The sequence below is a fragment of the Dendronephthya gigantea genome, unplaced genomic scaffold (assembly GCF_004324835.1).
Source record: "Dendronephthya gigantea isolate DGI-Jeju-01 unplaced genomic scaffold, DenGig_1.0 000064F, whole genome shotgun sequence".
Classification (NCBI taxonomy): domain Eukaryota; kingdom Metazoa; phylum Cnidaria; class Anthozoa; order Malacalcyonacea; family Nephtheidae; genus Dendronephthya; species Dendronephthya gigantea.
The window spans coordinates 759765-780863 of NW_021163074.1; the positions used below are offsets into that span (position 1 = coordinate 759765).

General features: G+C 36.8%; 3 protein-coding genes across 5 annotated transcripts; 1 reads left to right on the forward strand and 2 right to left on the reverse strand.

Moving 5' to 3' along the window:
* Positions 1-1947: 1947 nt before the first annotated feature.
* On the reverse strand, positions 1948-4155 carry LOC114530631 (dual specificity tyrosine-phosphorylation-regulated kinase 2-like). The gene is given in 2 exon segments (XM_028552223.1): positions 1948-2401; positions 2404-4155. Coding segments are annotated over 2 exon segments (1779 nt in total). The 5' UTR covers positions 4060-4155; the 3' UTR covers positions 1948-2278.
* A 222-nt stretch (positions 4156-4377) lies between these two features.
* LOC114530625 (EKC/KEOPS complex subunit LAGE3-like) lies at positions 4378-9810 on the forward strand. The gene is made up of 3 exons (XM_028552218.1): positions 4378-4698; positions 6851-6979; positions 8375-9810. The coding sequence occupies exons 1-3, from the start codon at positions 4679-4681 to the stop codon at positions 8472-8474; spliced, it is 249 nt and encodes an 82-aa protein (XP_028408019.1). The 5' UTR covers positions 4378-4678; the 3' UTR covers positions 8475-9810.
* A 4904-nt stretch (positions 9811-14714) lies between these two features.
* Positions 14715-20164, reverse strand: LOC114530511. 3 transcript variants are annotated; one of them, XM_028552070.1, is made up of 9 exons: positions 20087-20164; positions 17875-17967; positions 17564-17671; positions 17017-17172; positions 16613-16666; positions 16277-16366; positions 16055-16123; positions 15875-15954; positions 14715-15720 (listed from the first exon to the last, which is right to left on the reverse strand). In XM_028552070.1, exons 3-9 carry the CDS (start codon positions 17600-17602, stop codon positions 15330-15332), a joined length of 879 nt encoding a protein of 292 aa, XP_028407871.1. In that variant the 5' UTR covers positions 17603-17671; positions 17875-17967; positions 20087-20164; the 3' UTR covers positions 14715-15329. The 3 variants fall into 3 exon arrangements, with proteins under 3 accessions (XP_028407871.1, XP_028407869.1, XP_028407870.1); XM_028552068.1 differs by lacking the exon at positions 20087-20164 and adding an exon at positions 18458-19304; XM_028552069.1 differs by lacking the exons at positions 17017-17172; positions 20087-20164 and adding an exon at positions 18458-19306.
* Positions 20165-21099: the final 935 nt, after the last annotated feature.

The following is a 21099-nucleotide window of genomic DNA, read 5'->3' on the forward strand; positions in this document are numbered from 1 at the left end:
GATATTCAACTTTGTAAACAAGCGATTAAAAGAATTAATGTAAAGATTTTTTAACCCAGGGTTAAGCTAACCAGCTTTTGAACAACCGGTCCAGAAGGATAACATCTCATGTATAGGTAAATCGAGCCGAGGGAGACGTCCACACTTTCATTGCTGTGCAAAACGTTTTCAGTCATACCCACCCACCTAGTGCTGTAAGTTTGATGACAAAACTTTTTCCTCCGATATAGTTTTTGAGGCAGCAACTTGCAAAGCTTTCTATATTCTTTCTGTGTACTGTATTCAGCATTTAAGTTTCAGCACGGTTAATAGAAACTGAGGTTACAAAGTGTACTTTGTCTTTGATCTCGTAGCTGACTCGCTTAGCGATACGGTAAAATGTAAAATTTTAGGGTAGAAAAAGCTATAAAAGATCAGAAAAAATATGCTACGCCAAACGTCAGATAGGATGTGGATGTGGCCCTAGCATGAGCTTAAGTAGAGGACCTTAAGTTTAAAGTATACTTTAACTGAATATAATGTAAATCTTCAAGTTCAAATACAGAACTTTTGCCTATTGTAATAACATGCATTCTCTAGCACCTGGTGTATGCTGCTAATGGGAGATGGGGGAAAGACTGTCGAATCGGCACACCAGAGGTAGGAATGAATGTTAGGATCATTCTGGAAGGTACATGTGATATGTTGGGTAATGTTTATTGGTAAAGTGAAATGTGTTCAAGAATTTTCTTGCTGGAACCTCCGTCATCTGAGGTTAATTTTGATCAAGGAGAACAAAATGCCTTTTCGAAAGGTCAATGGGGTGAAGAGGTAACGTTTGTCCTGGGTGTGCCAAGAAGTACAGTTGAGTGCAGTTGACCTTGGACCTGCAGTATTTGTATGACTGAAGGGTACTAAAGAATTCTCAGTTTAACGGAAAGTACTAGATTAATAAAGAAGGTTATTCAGGCATTATAGAAGACTTCAGTAAGATGGGATACACGTGATACACAAAGTCGTGTCTTATACAATACATCTAAACGCCTAAACTTATCCAGTAATTTTCAGAATTCCGAAGTCTTAACGTGTTATATTTTTTGCACGAAATATTGGGTTGAACAAACAGTTTATTATTTCACGGTTCGCGATCATTCAGAGCCCAACTTGACAAGTCGAAAGTGTCTTGTTTATTACATTTGTACTGGCTGGTGATAGCCATGACACGGACACTGTTGTAAGACGACACATGATGTAAGACGACTTCATATCGATTTATGCTGATCAGTGCCATTGGTAAATTTTATGTCTTTAGACAAGCTTTTCAAATTAAATTGAAACAAACAAATGAAAAACAAATCTATTTGGCTAAATTCCCCTTAGGCTATTTTATTATTTTATCCAATCTGACTACTGAAAGGGCTATAAACGGTGTTTAAGTTTGCAACGGGGGGCAGTCGTTTTCACCCAAAAATATTATAAACGAATAGGTATGTGCATGCCTTGTACACCGTCATTGACAATTGATAAATAGCCGAATTACAAGACGTAAGCAGTTAAAATTTGATAGAGAACTATATTCCAGAATATTTGATTGCATGCTCGACTAGACTAAGTGGCGGTTTTATTATATTGGCTGTGTGTATACAAGAATCTAAAGTATGATTCCATAATATAGTGCATGTTAGCCTGTAGGCCGTGTAGGGGCCATAATTTAAAAGCTCTCCTCGCGTAAGAGTTTTATTACATGACTATTAATTTGATTTTTTCGCCAATATTGACAGGAGAAGCTTGAATAAACAGACTATACTATCGCGGTAAACCTAGATTAACACCAATTGTCAGAATTACGGTGATTTCAGCTGCAAGTTGGCAAGTATTAAATTTGCATGTGGAATTTCGACTCGATTTCACCGTCAAAACAAAAATGAATAAGAATTGCAACATTGAATGTTTCAAATTTCATTCTATTGAGAAGAATTTATTCACGTCGTCCATATATACACTAAAAGATATATATTAGAATCTCGTCTATATATACAGTTGGATAAAAAAATAAAAAATTTCCATAAAAATTATTATGTACATACAGTGACATTGCCGGCGTGACAAAGCACGATAAAATCTTTATACTTTAAAAGTCTTATACCTAAAAAGCATTGTAAAATCTCCACACATGAGTCTAAGTTCATCATTTTTAAAATAATTTCTATCGAAATCGGTATACTGTTTGGTTTTGTTGCTAACAAAAAAGCAGACAGGCTTTGAAGTCTTAACTAAAACCTGTAGTTTTGTCCTGTGTTTATGTATGATAATCGATCACCTGCCGACAATTTTGGGTAGTACAGTTCGATTTGTGTCGGACAAATTCTCGTTGGGTTTCCTGGTTTTCGCCTTGGCTGAAGTAGGAACTGTTGGAGGTAGTTTAGTAGAGCTGGAAGGTAGTCTCTGATGCTTCTTGTCGGCAGACGCAGGCGGGTTAGCTTTATGACTAGTTGTGTTATCAGGAGCTCTGGGCAGGCGACGTCTGAGCCATGAATGTCGAAGCGCCTGAGCTGGTGTCATTCTTTGTGACGGCTCCCACTCCAAGCATTTCTTCAAGAAATCGATAAATAAAGGGTCATCGCAACCCTTCAAAGCCGTTACCCAACTCTTAGAGTTAGGAGGCCCTCTGGTTTTACCATGTCTTGATCTTCCCCCTGTCAAAACTGTTTCGCCATCAGGCAAAGTTGAGACACTACAATACCGAGGATGTCCCCTTGAACTGAAGAAATTCTTTGCGCGTTTCGAGTTGTGTGGCTCGATAAATTGAGCAGGAGGCATTCCTAAAAGTTCGATTACACACGCAAGTTGATCGCCTTCATCTTCCCCGGGAAAGATTGGATATCCAGTTAGAAGTTCGGCTAGAATACAACCAAAACTCCACATATCAATCTGCATCCCATACTTGGCACCTAGTATTACTTCAGGTGCACGATAAAATCGACTTTGAATATATGTATATATCCTCTGGTGTTCGTAGCAACTGGATCCAAAGTCTATCACCTTTATTCCACTTCGTCCTTGTTGTTTCAAGAGTATATTCTCTGGCTTCATGTCGCAATGAATAATTCTGTTCTTATGCAACGCGTCCAAGCATTGTAGGATTGAATGGGCGAACTTTCGCACGAGCTGTAAACTGAACCCCTGAAATTTGTTCTTTTTAACCAACTCGTACAAATTCATACTCAACAGTTCAAAAGTGATACAAATGTGGTTTCGAAATTGAAAACTCTCCAGCATATGTATGATATTATAGTTATTTTCTTTATCCTGTTTCTTTAAATGTTCCAGAATTCTGATTTCTTCTGCCGCCTGACGATGAAATCGCTTTTCGTTCCGTACCATTTTCAGGGCGACGTAGCTCTGTGTTTTGTGATCGTAGACCTTTACGACTTGTCCAAAACTGCCCTTACCGATAATTTTCAAAACTTCGTAGCGATAAGCAATATGATCGTGAGGAACGTGAATATAAGACCCTTGCTCATCATCGTATCCATTATTGTTAGCCCCACCTATAACACCTTGCCTTTTCTTTGCGTTTGGTCCAGTAAAATAAACATGAGGATAGTTAAAGATCTCATGATGCTCAAACGGTGTCAGTTTAGTCATAAAGACTTTCATAGCCTTCTCGGGAGTCATTGGTAAAGTCCTTGATTTCCCGGTCGACGACTCCGCACTCGATTTCCTGTCGTTATTATTATTGTTATCATCAGCCGGCGTTGAAGTGTGTGAGTTCGAAGTTGCCCGGACTGACGGCAAATTGTTCGTGTTTGCTTCCACTTTACCACGATGATTTGTTTCCTCTTCGAATAGCTGTTGTACTTGTACGCCTCCCAAATGTGGGAGCGTATTATTGGATTCGTGTGATTGTTGTTTCAGCGTTTTTGTTGCGGTCTTCAGCGGTGGCAAAACATGTTGGCTCGATAGTTCGTCGTTTGTGTGTGTACTGTTTCGCGGATCTAGTTGATAAATCGTCTCCCCGGTTTGTATCGGACGGCTCTTCGAGACTTGTAGAGGCTTTCTTGTGCTCGTACTTATCATTCTAGCAATACTTGACAAAGAAAAGTCTTTGTTTTAAAGGAAATAGTTCATCTTCGTTGTTGCGAATCCTCAGTTTGCCATTGAAAACGCTGCGTACTTATGTTTCTTCTTTGTTGTTAAGGTGAAACAGCCAATCAGATGGCAGTAAACACAGCTGTCACGGCAACCGCACGTCAACAACAAACCACCGACGGTGTCGCCTAGCAACCATTATCCAATCAGATGGTGAATTGATGATGTAATTTTTACGTCCATATATAATAATTTATCAAAAAATTATCATACTGATAGTTTATATAATTATATTGGCAAAATATATTTATAATCATAACATTCGTTGCAGGTAGAACACATCAATTCTTATGATCAATGCACTTTGCTTTGTGTTTATTATAATTTTGTTGGATAAACTTGAATTGGATAAAAAAACAACAAATAAAAGGGTTTTTTTTCTTGAAGGCGTATCAAAGCACGACGAATATATTGTTATTTTTGAAAAACGAGGAAATAGACTAAATTGTTCGAAATTTTTCAAAAAATTAGGTGTTGTTTCTGAGAGCTCTGGGGCCTGGGCTTTGTCGGATTTTTATAGATAATCATATAAAGTGAATTATCAAAGATGGCGGAAAAATTGAAGTTGTATCCTTTTTAAATGCCGTATACTATATTCGTACCAGCCTGAGCATTTATATTTACAGCGGGGTTTGTCTTTCAGCATTGTTCGGTCTTTATAATTATGGAGCAGCTGTTCTTTCTACTAGATATTGTTCCATACTTCCATCAAGCATATTTTTAGTTTTAAATATTACTATGTCACTGACTCACTGGAGCTCTTTGAGAAAGACTAACCATGTACATGTGGCGGCCATTTATTTGTAACGTTAAAGATGATTGGTGCTTTGTTAGATCACACTAAAGGTGGTGTTAAGCTGTATACGTGGTATGCAATATATTCTTGCATCTTGCAATGAAAATATGAAATGCCATATGCATTTAAAGTAATATATACTGGAAGGGGGGGGGGGTGGATATGAGCAATTAAGGTTAAATTAAACCATAAGTGTTTTGTCTAATTTATTTGTGAATAAGTCTGCCAAAATTTATATTTAAAAGTTGTAAACATGACTATAGGTTTCTAGAAATGGCCAAGGGGCAATTCCCTCCAAAAACCTGGTGTAGTTAAAATGCCACAAATACCATATAATGCTGTCAAGATGAAAGTTAAACAATGCTGATAAATTTGCCACTTTCAGACAAATTAATGCAGATATGTCATTAAACTTAATGGGTGATCTGTGCATGCGCATGTTCATGTGTATGCTTATCGCTTAAACTCTCATACATGCCAGTATACTAGCTACCAATACACTTGTTTGTGTCAACACTTTTGGTTGTTCACTGGGATCAAACTTCTCTCCACTTTCTGGTGACTGAATTTTCCTAAAGATGGATTCTAACTTCAGACAAAATCACAATATTTTGAAACAAAATCACAATAAATGACCGGTGTTTTGTAAAATTAAATGATTGTGTGCTTTTGTGACACCTGTTGATCAAAGAGTGTAACACTGCAGTTCAATTCCTGCTGTTTGCAATTATTTAATTATAATATCACCTCCTTTGTATAGAAGCTAAGCAAATTCATCTAGTTTTAATCTACCAAACTCCATAGGTCCTCTGATATCCTGCTGTGGTGACAGTACTTTTGTAGACAGCCCTCTTATAAATATATTTTTGAGCCATTTTTCTGCAGGGGAGGACTTTGCAAAACAAAAGCACAATTAGTTTTACAAATCTTGCGAACAGCTTGCTTACATACCCCCTTAAAATGACCATTCTGTAGTTGACCCTTTTTGTCAGAGTTCAAATGGACAGAAATTTTTTAAAAATGGCTAAAATCAACTAAAAGGCAACAATATATGTCCTTAATAAATCATGATAAAACTTTAGTTTAATGCCTTTGAATATATAAATGTGCAAAAATCCAAAGATAAAATAAGTTCAATAAAAAAGTATACAGTATGTGTACTATGTTGTTATTGTCAAACAACTATAGAGGCTATTGCATGCATAATCAATTTAGAAATTTTAAAAAATTGCAATAGCTATAATGTAATACTAGAGAGATATATAAATAAAGAGGGATTAAAAGGAGCTCTTAAAAATAATTATATATCAAACTTATAAACTCAATTATTGTAGAAATCTTTACTTCCATATCATGATATGATTTGAGGCCCTGATCACTTCTCAATGAATAGATCACATGATTTTCTCATATAAATGTATTGGCTCATATCTGATGAAAAGCATTAATGTTCCCGTGGTGGAGATGTGAAATTGGAAATTGTGATAGTGCTAAGAGGCTTGTAGTCTCTTTCACGTTATGGAGTTGAACACTTTAATTTATTCCTAGAATATCAAGCTGCATACCTCTCCTAGCATTGAATAAAGTCAATTATTCCCCACAATTTGTATATTCAATATTGACAGCGGGTTAGGTATTCAACGCATCTTAGCCGAAAAGGCAAAGTGTGCAACTTTCTTGCTTGATTGTTTCCTGATTTGCCATCGTAAGTTATATCTGATAAACAAACAAGCAAACATGTTGAAAAAACAAGCTAGGAGTGTTCCTCTCTAATCAGCTTCAGTATTGAAATCTTAAGTTCATCGAGAGCTATATAGCTCGTCGATTGTGTCCGCCCTAATTAAATAGTTTCCATAGTTTAACAGATATTGGGCGGTTAAAACACAAACTTGTTCCATCAATTGTGGTCTTAACTCTTTGCAGAGATCTCAGCATCCCATTTCCAGACAAAGAGAAAGCTAAGATTGCAATGAACTCGCTAAAAGTTGACCCAGAACCCAGAAGAACAAAAGTGACAAAGAAACTAAAAGTCGAAGAGAACATCCTGATTGCGTAAGTGCGTCGGCAATATACGAGCTTTTTCCTGTGTGGCAAAGTGAACATTCCAAGCGGTTATTGAGGCTTTCTTTGTATTTATAAACTGGGGCTGGAGCGCCTATACATATAGTGCGTGGGTAGTTTCCGAACATAGTCTGTCTTTCTAAGTGTCTGAACTTACCGAAGAATTAAAATATCATCTTAAATATACAAAAAAATGTATTATCATGAGTCAGATATACCCAGTGTTACTCAGTGCTAGGGAAAATGCCAAAAAAATAAAACGTACATGCCTTTTAGCTAAGCCTAGGGTCTAAAAAGTACTTTCGACAATGTCAATGGGTTATTTTAAACTATTCGAGATTGATTTGTGGTGTCGTGTTTTTCGCATAAGCTAGACGTCTATAAATCCCAAAAATGTTCCCGCCTTCATTGATAGAAATACAGGCTCTCTCTCCTATACAACAACAACCTACATCAATACACATTTTTAGCATTTCTCAGATTGTTCTAATACAACATTTCCACCATAACATAATTGTCAATGCATGTCATACAACAAGTCATACAACAACCTTTTTAGACCAAGTCTGTGTAAGTGGTGTTGATATAGACAAACTGGAAAGAAAGAAAGAACTTTGGAAAGAAAGATGGTACTATTACATGTACGTCACCAAATGGCCTCCACTATATGAAACTCCTCTATTTTTTTATCAGCAGAACAATGCATAAGAAGAATCTGCAGTTCTTTGAGCAGAAGAACTATTAGCATCACCTCCGAAAATCCTTTCGAGAATATTTACTAGGCAGTATACTGTGGGCAAAACGAACACTTTAGTGAGAGCTAGTCTCCCACTTTTAATGCTAATATACATAGGTTTGACTATAAGTTTACCAAATTGAGAATTATCCCAACGTAAACTGACCTAAAAAAATAGAAAAAACCGATATTCAGTTGTATAAACTATAAAGGTCATTATATTTTAAAGCCAAAGAATAACATACCAATTATTGCTTTAGTTTGAAAAGGTTTATTTTGTTACTCTTCACCATTCCTAAATATTTTCTTTAAAATGAACAAGGCATCAGAACATAATCTAGCAAATGCTTGAAACATGCACGCCATTTGAAAAGCAGTATTGAAATATAAGTTGTTGTCACTCGAAAACCTTGACTAGACAGATAGAAACCATAAAATCATGCAACTGTGTACAATTGTCCAATATCAATATACGAATATATATAAAAGAGCGGGGGAGTAAGAAAGAATAGGATTTTTGAATGTATAGTTTGAGTGTAGCCTGTAGGTCGGTGTTTGATGGAGGAAACTTGTATTGCCTATACAATTTGGGGGTGCTGAGTAAACTTGATTGATTGACTAATATTGATTGAATCGATGTTTTTATTTAGATCTTTTGAAGCTCCAGAAGCTAAGAACCTTAGAGTGGCGTCAAACTCATTCTTGGATCATTTGACTTTAGTTATGAAGACTATAGATAGGTTTGGATGAACTTAGGTAATACGACGTACACTTCAATGTCAACTGTGGATCAAGTACTAGGATCAAGGACTGCTTTAAATTAATATATCGGCAGCCTAGGTAATCGATATGCTAATTTCTAGTCCATCAACGCACTTCATTTTCTTCGGCAATCATCGATATGTCCCCAATTACAATAAGCTTATTACAATATGGCGTCCGTAATCACAAACACTAACTTGCCGGTTATAGAGTGTGATCCTTGATGAATTGCATTGACTTTCTACGCCGGTTGCCTCCGCTAGTTGCAGGCGACGAGTTTATTGCACTATTCTTAGTTTTCATGTGACGTCATAAACCCGGTAATTACAACGTTGATTAATTCGGCAGGACATAATTGTCATTACACTGATTACAGCATGTTGCCTGTTGGTTGTTCGCCTGTTGGTTGCCCTTCAGCATAGAAAAAAAATACGTGGAATGTCGTATTATTCGGTTCTCTCCTGTGCAGCATAGGCGTCGAAACGTAATCAAATATTTGAGTCTGACCTCCATTTATATCACGGATTAAAATGCTTAGTAAAACCAGCAAAATATCATGCAGGTAAATGTTCGAGGTTTTCTGAATGTTGAATCAAGCTCGTAACACTGGCTCGTATTTTACTTTTCGTACAAACAACAAAACGCATAGTTTTGTCAAGAATATCGAGTAAATTTGTAATATCTTTGACTTTGTCTTTAAGAATGCAATAATAATCTCTGGAGTTATTAATGTTTTAAGTGTTTAGTATATACTCTAGCCTAACAATTGGGCTGTCTTTTATTTCGCTAGACTGCATGATAGGCTTGTTTAAATGTTTCATTCTCTTTCATCTGTTCCTCAGAACTCACTTCTAGTCGAAATCTCTTGGTAGTCGTTCTAGTTTTTTAGTTTGTTTCGGACTCCTGTAGTCACTAAGCATGAGGCAATTTTGTTTGTAAAATATTTCAAGCCATAGGGGAAAAGGAGAAAGACTTAGAGCTCGATAAATAGCCATATTGGAAAATTGACATGCAAGCAAAATAACGTCGTATTTGGATCATGACAATGAAACGGCACATGCACGAATGAATTTTTCATTCATCACGTATTTTTTTGTACACCCACTATATATGATACATACAGTAGTTACCTCAAAGCACATCTTTATTTGTGTACATTAATATAAAGGAGTTTGAATTTACTGTAAAATGAAATTTATAGTTATACGTTGAAAGAGATGCAAACAAGTATGGCGAAAACACATGATGTTGAGACACATCAAACATGTATTATATTGTTTTTCTTATAAAAATAGAATGATTACAAGCGATGATGCATTTTCAATAGGACATGTGCATTTGTTCTCAAATTATGACGCGTTGTGTGCGGACAGTGCAATAAACTGCAACAAAAAGCAATAATTACTTAACCTCAGTTTGTCAATATGTCGGTCTGGCGCTGAAAGGAACAGGATATTTGCTGGCCTTGCATGCAGACTGTCTGTATATTTGTATTCTTTTAACCGGTTTTCTAGTCGGGGGAATTTTTCGACCGAACGAAATTTTTCGTCTGATATTCTTTTCATTTCTGAGAATTCGACCGTGGCGGATTCCCTTCACCTGTCACAATTGAAAAGAAAATCGAGAAAAAAATCTCGTTCGTTCGAAAAATTCCGCCTGCCCTAGTGGAAAACTGGCTTTAAGCAGAATCGACTTGAAAAGGAGCAAAAATAGGTATATTTCGCAATGGTAAGTACTAAATTAACATCTGCATGTTCCACACGCGAAGAAGCAAGAATAGTTGTCAGAGAATATTGATCAAACTCGAGCAATACAATATCCTGGAGAGACAGGACGTTTACTTAGCGCGAAATAAAAAAAAACAACTACAAGAATAGCATGCCTAGTGTGTGGTTTATCGGCTTTAAAACCCACGCAAAATTATGTGAGCAGCAGTTTAGTGATCGAAACATCGGGACTTGGTCTGCAAGAGAACCAAAGGTAAGATACTTAGCCTAAAATTTTCAGTCTTCATGATTGAATTATAGCTTTTTATATTTTCTTTTATACCTTAATGCTTAAACATTTACAGTTACAAAATTTATTAGACTACCCGAGATTTCCTGCTCGAAATCTCCGTCTTGTTCACCGACGCTTTGTATAATACGTGTAATACGTGTTTTTCCTTAACTTCTGTTTTAATATGATTATGCATTTCCATAACTTCCAATTATGTGTCCATAGATGTATCAGTATGGTCATAGGCAGCCAAGAAATCTGTTTATACTCAGTCTTCGACTACATTGTTTACGCGCGGTCAGCTACTGTCTGTACTAATTACTGTATTATATATTGATTGATTATATATCAATATAATTGATATTATTATTGATTGATATATTGATTGATTATATATCAATATATAATACAGTAATTACTACAGAAGCTGACCGCGCGCGTAAACAATGTGGTCAAAGACTGAGTATAAACAGATTTCTGGGTTGCCTATGGTATGGTGTTCTAAATATCATCGTCTGTAGGGAATCTGGTCGATCAAGCGCTAACATTGATACACAAAGAGTTGTGGGCGAATGAAAATTTAGATGAGAACATCTTATCCCTAAAATATCCCTACAAAGCGAAAGGTTATAGGACATCTGACATTCGGGACTTTGTAAATTGATTTATGCAGTCAATACTTCTTTTCTTAGAATGAAATCAGTTTTCGTGGCATTCCTGCTGGCTTGGCTATCCGCATTGTGTTCTTGCGATGTTCTAACCGAAGATAACGATGTTTTAACGGCGGACGCAGGAAATCAGCCGGCTGCGGTGGAAAAGCGCGGGAACTTGCGCAATGGTGTTAATGCGAAGTGCACCCCGGGCGTTTGGTGCTACAATGGAAAACGAGAAGTACAGGAGGAAAGCGCACTACTGCGCCACCAAAAAAGCCAACTACCAAAACCATTGCCTGAAAAAAGAAACCATGTATACGAATGCAAGCCGGGAGTCCATTGTAGAAAGAGGAGCCATGTCTTGACGGACAGTCATGGACGTTTCCCGAGCTCAGTTCAATGGAGAATTAATATCTGTTTAAAGTATCCACATTTATGTGGAAATAAACTGGACCTGAACAAGGAATGAAACTGTTTGAAATTATGGATTAAAAATCGCATGTTAATGTACGGCATGATAATAATACTGCATAAAAAGTATGAACAATATACGATGAAGTAGATATTCAAAATTGTAAACGTATCTAATTGTGTACTGTAGTAGTGAAATATATTGAATTGTCCACTAAAGTTGCCATCTTTATGTTTAACCCCAATAATTAACTGAGAAACATCCGGAAGGTGATCTGTATAAAATCCGGTACTTTTCAAGCACTTCGGATGATGTAATTTTTCTTACTGTATGGGTAACCAAAACAAGGTATACCACGGAAGGATTGAGTTCATATGCCTATATGTAGGTGTTGAAAGGAAATGCCTATAACCCGTTTTCCACTGTTTTCTACAATTTATTCGATGTGTGAAGATGACTGCTTACTACAGGGAATGTGTTTACTGTGGCCTGACGTACAAAGATAATCTGCAGTATACCTGCTCTCGAATTTCGAAAAAAATCGCTGCCCTATAGCTACGACGTATTGGCATATATATCACAACTTTTCCTATATTCGGCTATATGGTGTGATAACTGCTTTACATGAAATCCGTAAAATCTATCAGCATCAGATTGGCTCACGCAGTCCCATATATAAAACCACATTCCCGGCAACATATGCCAATCTGAATTCTCTGAAACACAGAAAAGCTTTGCATCTTGCTGCAGTTTTCACATTCGAGTGTATCAATTATCTGCTTTTCATTTAATAACTTCACAAGTCACAATTAACCAATCTAAGCGCTTAATTACAACCAGATGCAGGTTCTATTCCCGCCGGTACGGCAAGGAGTTGCTGAATTTTTATTTTAATAACTTCTAAATTATAATAGAATCTATATCACTATGTAAACCCTCATTGCCATTGGGAATCAATGTTTTGGTTGTGGTCCGTCATTCTTGATTGTAACAACCGTGATGATTTAACAGGTTGAAATTGATGGTAAAGCTTCTTGAAGGCGACCAACAGCAATTTGAGAGAACGCTTTCTTGCGTGAGCTGGTACTGACCCACTAGTGTGTACCGATTCCTAGCTGTGCCACGCGACTCTAACAGTCTGATGCATCATGACACATGACTCTCATGCATGCATGACTCTGAACTGCACCTATTCTGGTAATAAATTAGTTGAATTGTGCATAAATTTCTAACCAGCGGATACAGCATATTTGTCGATTTTCCTAATAATATTGGTATTGACAGCGCTCGTGAATATTTGTGAAGTGACTGTTAGAAGAAACAGTCCATAACTTAATAAGTTACGGGAACCTTATATAAACATTATTTTGAATAATACTGCTTATACATGCTGCATTGTTCTATCTGCATGTTATCATAGACTCACTGCCAGTTGGTTTTACCCGTTGTTTTAATATTTCGCGTCTGATCTTCCACCGCAAGACATAATTGCAACGTTACACTTTCTCACTGTCAAATTGTTACCGAGAATCACCTAGTGCGGTTTAACTACTTTAACACCAACATTTAGGCATGTGAACTCAATCGTTCCGTGGTATCTTGTTTTGGTTACCCATGCATATAGTAAGGAAATGAAATGAAATATCGATGGATATTGCAGTGTTCGGATCGCTAAGTTTTTGACGCGCAACAACGTAATGGTGGTAACACTGAAACTCTTCTGCAAATATGTCTCAAAGAGATCAATACATATACATTGAGATCAATATGTATGTATGTATGTATTGATCTCTTTCAGATTAATGTGGCGATTCAGATACATTGAATAAGTAAATATAATGTTTTCAAATGAAAATAGAAATGATTATACAAGCGAATGGGGCGATGATGCATTTTCAATAGGACATGTGCATTTGTTCTCAAATTATGACGCGTTGTGTGCGGACAGTGCAACAAACTGTAGCAAAAAGTAATTACTTAACCTGTTTGTCAATATGTCGGCCTGCCGCTAAGAGGAACAGGATATTTGCTGTCCTTACACGCAGTATGTATATTTGTATTTTTCAACATAATCGACTTGAAAAGAAGTAAAAATAGGTATATATTTCGCAATGTTTTACGTACGAAACTAACATCTGTTCCACAGGCGAAGAATGATAAATCTCAAGCAATACAATAGCCTGCTGAGACAAAGGACATTTACTTAGCGCGAAAGAGAAACAACTGCAAGAATAACATTTACGCCTAGTGTGGTTTGTGCTTTAAAACCCACGCGAATTTTGCAAATATATAATTTGTCAGAAGTTATGTGAGGAGCAGTTGAGCTCGAGACATCGGGACTTGGTCTGCAAGAGAAGCAAAGGTAAGATATTTAGCATGGATTCTTTCAGTCTTCCTGATTGAATTTTTTATTTCTTCTACATTGTTTATCTAGTTACAGTTACAAATAGACTACCCGAGGTTTCATGTTTAGAATTTCTGTCTATTTCGGGATGTACAGTAATACCAGAACCTCGGTCTCACCGACTCTGACAGAAATTGATGTTTTCGATTTCATTATCGGTGTTGTCATTCTCAGCAATTCATAACATTCCATTCTAGACAGTACTGTATATGCGATGTCATTTATTAATATGCAGTCAATATGCCTTTTCTTAGAATGAAATTAGTTTTCGTAGCATTCCTGCTGGCTTGGTCATCCGTGTGGTGTTTTGATGATGTTCTAACCGAAGATGTTTTAACGGCGGACACAGGAAATCCGCCGGCTGTGATGGAAAAGCGCGGGAACATGCGCAATCGTGCTCATGCGAAGTGCCTCCCAGGACTTTGGTGCTACACTGGAAAACGAGAAGTACGGGGAAAAAACGCTCTACTGCGGCAACAAAAAGGCCAACTACCAAAACACTTGCCCGAAAAAAGAAACTATGTATACGAATGCAAGCCGGGATTCCATTGTAGAAAGAGGAGCCATGTATTGACGGAAGAATCCGACAGTCGTGGACCTTTCCCGAGCTCAGTCCGATAAATATCTTTTTAAATATACATATTTGTGTACTGGACCTAAACAAGGATTGAAGTTGCTTGAAATTAAGGATTAATAATCGCATTAATGGAAATATTTGAAAATATTTTCAAAGATATTATTTAGTTTAAGAAATTACGTCTATACATATAATCAATAATGATAATAATAGAGTAGGGAATGCATGAACTATATATGTTAAGTGAATATTAAAAATTGTAAACGTAAATGTGTATTGTATAGTAGTGAAATAGATTGAAATGTCCTCTAAAGTTGTTATCTTTATGTATGAGAAACATCCGGCCATACTATATTTCTGAATTGACAAAAGCCATATTTTGTGAAAGTTTTAAAACAAAATAGTGGTTTAGAAGCACTTAAATTACCAAAACAGTGGATTAAAATTTAACCCAGGGTTAGCGCTAACCCAGCATTAAACAACTGGCCCCGGAAGGAAAAAAGTGACGCATAATTTCGACCAAATATCCTGCAATTCATCGGGGCGACAAAAAGAGGTGATTGAACAGTGTATACATGGCCACACCATATATTTGGAAGGCGGTTGAGGTATTCGGGGACCGACGTTTTGGTTTTTAAAAATCTGCACTTTACTAAAATTATTGAAGGCGTCATCACATAGGACTGACTCGGCGTAATGTTGACAAACGGCTTCTTATCATCAACTGATTCAACTCTTCTTGGATCACTTCCCGAAATTATTATATCCAGGAATTTTTGTATCATCTGCTTTTTGAACCTCACCATGCAGAATTGGTGTCTTCACTCCAAATTAAATGTTTCAAAAATTCTTCAACCGACGAACAACCCTTGCAACATTCAGAAACCTTTCCCCCATCTTTAAAAATTTCCTCCGATCCGCTCTGTTTTGAATCAGTCGTAGCAAATGATATTTCTGTTTGCCTGGTGTCAAAGTTTGTAAGAGAGGCTTTACAGTTTGTTTCAGATGTGTCTATTTGTGATTGGTTTGTCACAAATGATGTTTTTGCACGTCTCGTGTCTGAGTCTGGAAACATTTTCTCTATTTTGGCATTTCCACTCCTCGTTTTAGGAATTTCGAAACTTGGTTGTGCAACTTGGCAGACATCGTAAACTGTGACCGTGTGAGGACATCGAACTGTTGGTAAATATCTAAACAATAACGAAATGATTCCAAATTAAATTCGTGCGAGCTGAGTACATGAAAGCACGTAATTGAAAACAAGGGGATGGTGCTTGGAGGATTGGAACTCATCTGTAAGACCATGTAAATATTTCGCTTTCTTTATATGTTTTAAAATCTTACTTTTCAAGCACTTCGATGATGTTTTCCTTACTACATGGGTCACCAAAACAAGATACCACGGAAGGATTGAGTTCATATGCCTATATGTTGTTGTTAACATAGTTTACAATTAGTATATGAAGACCGTATTTCATCAATTTTAATATTCTTGTTATATGTATATGATGTACATTACAATACCATTGCCTCGAATTTGTTCCACTTTCTATTTTCGTGCAGTCCGCCCATTCCCCTGGTTAAAGGAGATTCCTACGAAAGATATAGGAAATGCATGTAAAAGAATCGCCTCCCTACGACGTATTGGAACGTATATCACATCAATTTTTTTTTCCAGCTGTACTGATGAATTTTAAATTTATTTTATCAGTAGTGGAATGGTCCTTTGGATGTCAGCCTTTTTACCTTTAACGACCTCTCGAACCAACCACGTAGAATTAGAGAACAGACGTGTTGTGAGTTAAACTCTGTTGCTAGCGTTGTGTCTTCGATGGCCTTTAATGATAAATATAGAATGATTATGAGACGGTCTGTATTGACTAAGTCATATATATGAGAGGAATATTTTCAGTGGCGTAGCCAGCCTGACGATTTGTCCCGTTATGCTAATATTTAGGTGTTTGTTGACTGTGAAAACAATGAATTTCTGAAGAAATGAATAATTATAATAACACGAAATTTACATAGCGGGATAAAATCGTCAGGCTGGCTACGCCACTGAATATTTTGCATAATCCTAACCTTGTCGTTGTCCCCCAACATAAACCTGACTATAGCTCGTATACAGTACATATCCTAGAAAAATATACAGTTCATATATACGCACAGTGCAGTGTATGGCGAGACGAAATCAGACGAGTTCACTGAATCAGACATTCAAACTGGATGGAGCATTCTTCGAATAGCAATTATGCGGGTCTTCCCCACCGCTGACCTATACTAGATATAGTATAGGTCAATGGTGTTCGCTTATGCTATAGCCTTCACCACCGAACCTCGTTTCTATGCAATATACTCTATTTACACCAAATCGAGGCTTGGTGCTAAAGACAATAATAGCATAAGAATAAACTCTCGAAAATGCTATTCGTATAATTCAGCATGCACGATGCGAAAGGAACATGAGAATATTAGATCAGTTTTACTGAATTCGTGTTATCCAGTAAGACAGCCTTTTCGGAGCTCTGCAAAGCTTCTTGAAGGTGACCAACAGCAATTTGCGAAAACGCTTTTCTTGCGTGAGCTGGTACTGGCCAGTGTATACCGATTCCTGTGACACACGACTCTGAACTACACCCATTCTGGTAAGAAATGAGTTATGCATAAATTTCTAACCAGCGACACTGACAGTATATTTGTCGATTTTCCTAATAATATTGGTATTGACAGCGCTCGTGAATAATATTTGTGAGGTGATTGTTAGAAGAAACAGTCCATAACTGAATAAGTTACGGGAACCTTATACATTTGAAACTGCATGCCACTGCTTATAGAATACATGCTGGCAGCTGGATTGTACTTTTATAATTTTGCGTCTGATCATGAAAGAAGGGGAATGAGTCATTATTATTATTATTACTTCCAGACGAAACAAAGAAATGATGTGCGCATGACATAATTCAAACGTTACACTTTCTCCCAGTTCAAAAGAAATATTACTGAGTGTCACCTAGTATAGGTTTTGTAGCTTACCTTCCTCTTTTCCACTATTCTGATTGCTTCTCGAAACATCAATATTGCAGTGTTGTGATCGTTGAGTTTTTGATGCGCAACACCGCAATGGTGGTAACACTGGAACTTCTGCAAATAAAACGGTCTCAAAGAGATCAATATTCAACACGATGATATCATGACAGGATGGATGATCAAACAAAAATTATGCACATTTGCAATAGCTATAATATTTCACGATCATCATTGCATGACAAATATAATAATCATCACCATTCTTTATAATCTCATGTATCAACGCAAAATGCCCAATTCACGAAAAAATGTTTTACCAAAATCTTCAGTTCTTCCGGAGCAAGTTTTTGTAGATTAGCAAAGGTTTCGTTCTTGAAGAGTTCGAATAGATCATTATAAAAGAAAATAACCTGTTGAAAGGAAAATTGTATTTGCATAAAAGTCGCTGATATCACTAGATATTTTAACATTCATGCTATTGTATTTTCAGTACATAAATGGTGTATATAAAGATTATATTGTGATTTCTAGAGAAAGAAAACAACTAGAATAGGATCTTCACTATGTGTTTTGTTGAAGGAGAAGGGTTTCAGAAACGGATATAAGGTATCGGATGCTATGGTTTTCTCCTAATGGCTGTAAGTCTGTAATAACAAATAGAACAATAAGATATGATGCTCTTCATTGTGGGCCAATGGAAAATTGGGCAACTCTTAAACTCGGAACATAGCTGGACTTGTTATGCTCATTCTACAATCTACATTCATCCTTTGTCTTCCTTATCAACTTCTGTAATGAAATAACTGGCTCGAGTCTTACCCCAGAAGTCAATTCTAAATTCCTATTTCTCCTGTTTATCTCATGCAGTGCCGCCTTTCTAATCTTTGTCCAGATTCTAACCTTTTTCCAGTTTTTGCGTCTTTCATAAAAAATGGCGTTATCCAACAATTTCTGACCATTCATTCTCAGTCTGAATACTGTACTTTATCAATAACTATTCAATGCGAGCTGATGTACACGAACAAATGAACTTGAAATTAATGATCGTTCCTTCTGATATATCCATTTACAAAACTGGTTAAAGTCAATCTAAGATCTGTGAAATTACTCGGCCTGATCTTGCAGCATATGTCTCAGGCTTGATATATTTTACTAAAGCACGCTGCGATGATTTTCATGTTGAAAGTTTAAAATATTGTGCCGTATTATTTACACTAAGACATTTGGAACAGGTGCATGTCATACAATTACATGCAATGTGGTCAAAGTGACCTGTTGTTTTTGACAATTGAGGCATACTTTGGCTCCGTTGAGGTTGCTTAGAACATGCTTTCTTGCTATATTTCCTAAATATTTTTGCTAGGATATTTATTGAAGAGAGAACATCTTTTTTATTCCGGGAATTTTTTCCTGAAAATTTAGTACACTTTGAATTTCATTTCCTGTAATATGAGTTAGCAGGTGTCATTATAAATTCTGATCACGTATTTGTTTCGTTTGACTGGAATGTTCCTCGTCCTTATAAGAAGCTAGTGGACATTGCATGCATATAATTCTTTCAGTAGTCTTTCTGTAGCCAGGGTGCAGCCTAACCTGGATACGAGATTGCGTGGCGGTAGCCCAACTTCACGCACTGCCGGCTATCTTTCTCTTTTGTCTATCAAATCTACAATTATGGGAAAACCTGATGGCACAAATTGTGTAAATGCAAAGTACTTCAATCCCCCCCCCCTCGGTAACACGAAGACATCATCTTATAGTTCAGATAAGTTGTCCTATAGAGCCAATTCAATCTCACTTTTTCTTCAAGTGGAACTGCATGGGGATATTTTTAAATTGTGGTCAGTTTGCAATCATTTCATTTTCTAGAAATTTTACGCAGAAATTTTTGCCCTACTCGATCTTGATTCTTGGCGCAGGTATAAAACTACGAAATATACATCATGTAGCCTGCATATAAAGGTATTCCTTAACATAATTATGTTTACCGCCATCCTCGCGGACCGCAATTTCCGTACCAAACCTAAAATACCCCCCACGTCGTACCCCCCCCACGTCGTTTAATGACCAAGATATTGTTTACACTGCATTCAAATCATTGCATACAGGATTATAGCTGCCTTATGTGTTTACATGTTTTGTGAACGTATTCAAATTATAAACTCAAACATAATCCCAGTGAAAATTCAACGTTATGCATGATTGTCTGAAACTATCTTATATGATAAACACTATCACTATTATCTGTCCTGTGTGAAAAGATATGTTCTGGTCAAACTTGGAATTCCTTAACATTTCCTAACCGTTCGTTAGCAAACTTTTGGTTTATCAAATTAGATAATCATTTGTCATTAAGTTTGTTTGCTGTCGCTGTAGTGGTGTTGGGCTTTGAATAAATTTTAACTGTTTTTACATTTCAATGCAAATAGCGCACTAATGTCGTCGCATTCATTAATTTGGAGCGAATATAGAATATAAAATTCCAAGGTGGGACAAGTCACAGAATGTAGAATGTAGCATACTGCATACCAATTTTATAGACGTTTGATTGCTGCTTTACATTGGGATTCAAAAGTTTGTTGAATGTCTGCTCGATTGGTATGTGTCATCCGAGATGAAAATGTAATATGAAACGACCAAAATATACTAATATTCGCTGTCCAAGAACCTAAACCAAAGCACCCTCAAGTGTGCCTTTCTCTTCCGTTTGATAACGACAAAAACGTTCACTCCACAACAAATTGCTGTAATTAACAGATATTTGTTTTGTTATCGTATTGATTCAACTGTTTCAACCGTACAGAAGTGGTACCACAGTCATCATCATCATACAATCACACAAATGGCTTCGAAGTTGACTAGTCCAAATACCGATGCTAAGGGTAGTAAAATACCAATTCCAAAACCAGCAACAAGTGACTCAACCGTGCGAGACGACCTCTTAGCAAGCCAAGAGAAAAAACCACCCTTTCAAACCAGAAAATCAGCGGAGGAATTGAAGTTACGTCTTGCTTCAGCTGTGAGCGCGAAAATTGCTCTTGGCAAAGACGGAAAGGCCTCAAGTAACAATAGAGGTATTGGATTTCTACGGCAACGAAAGGAACAGGAAAACAGACTGAACACTAAAGACATTTCGTTTCAAAAGTCGGTGCGTAATGGCGGGAATAAGACGGTTGAGACGAAAGGAAAGAGTCCAAATACCTCAGTAAAAAATCTTCGAAATGAATTGAATAAAACCGAACTTCAGAAATCGTTGCTAAGCGCTTTAATGAACAGTAGAACTCCTTCTGGAGTGAATTCTGGTCAAAAAAAAGTTCAAGACACTCGTTTTGGAACTGCAAGCAAATTGAATCCAAATAGCGCAAATAAAGCTAAGACCAACCAACCAACGAGAACGCCAGTCACAACGTCTAAAGAAATGACTAAAAGGGACAAAATTCGACAGTAAAGTAAGTTCTGAAAGAAGTACTGCCTACAATAATGGAATTAAAATAGATTCATCTGACACAACTAAAGGTAAAACTAGTATGCTCAAAAAACCG

Coding starts and splice junctions, on each gene's coding strand:
- LOC114530625 (XM_028552218.1), top strand. CDS start 4,679: ATGGCGGAAAAATTGAAGTT. Junction 4,699..6,850: donor ATGGCGGAAAAATTGAAGTT/GTATCCTTTTTA, acceptor AACTCTTTGCAG/AGATCTCAGCATCCCATTTC. Junction 6,980..8,374: donor GAAGAGAACATCCTGATTGC/GTAAGTGCGTCG, acceptor GTTTTTATTTAG/ATCTTTTGAAGCTCCAGAAG.
- LOC114530511 (XM_028552068.1), bottom strand. CDS start 18,520: ATGAATGGTCAGAAATTGTTGGATAACGCCATTTTTTATGAAAGACGC. Junction 16,667..17,016: donor TACTGGATAACACGAATTCA/GTAAAACTGATC, acceptor ATATTTTTCTAG/GATATGTACTGTATACGAGC. Junction 15,955..16,054: donor GGAACAAATTCGAGGCAATG/GTATTGTAATGT, acceptor AACAACATATAG/GCATATGAACTCAATCCTTC.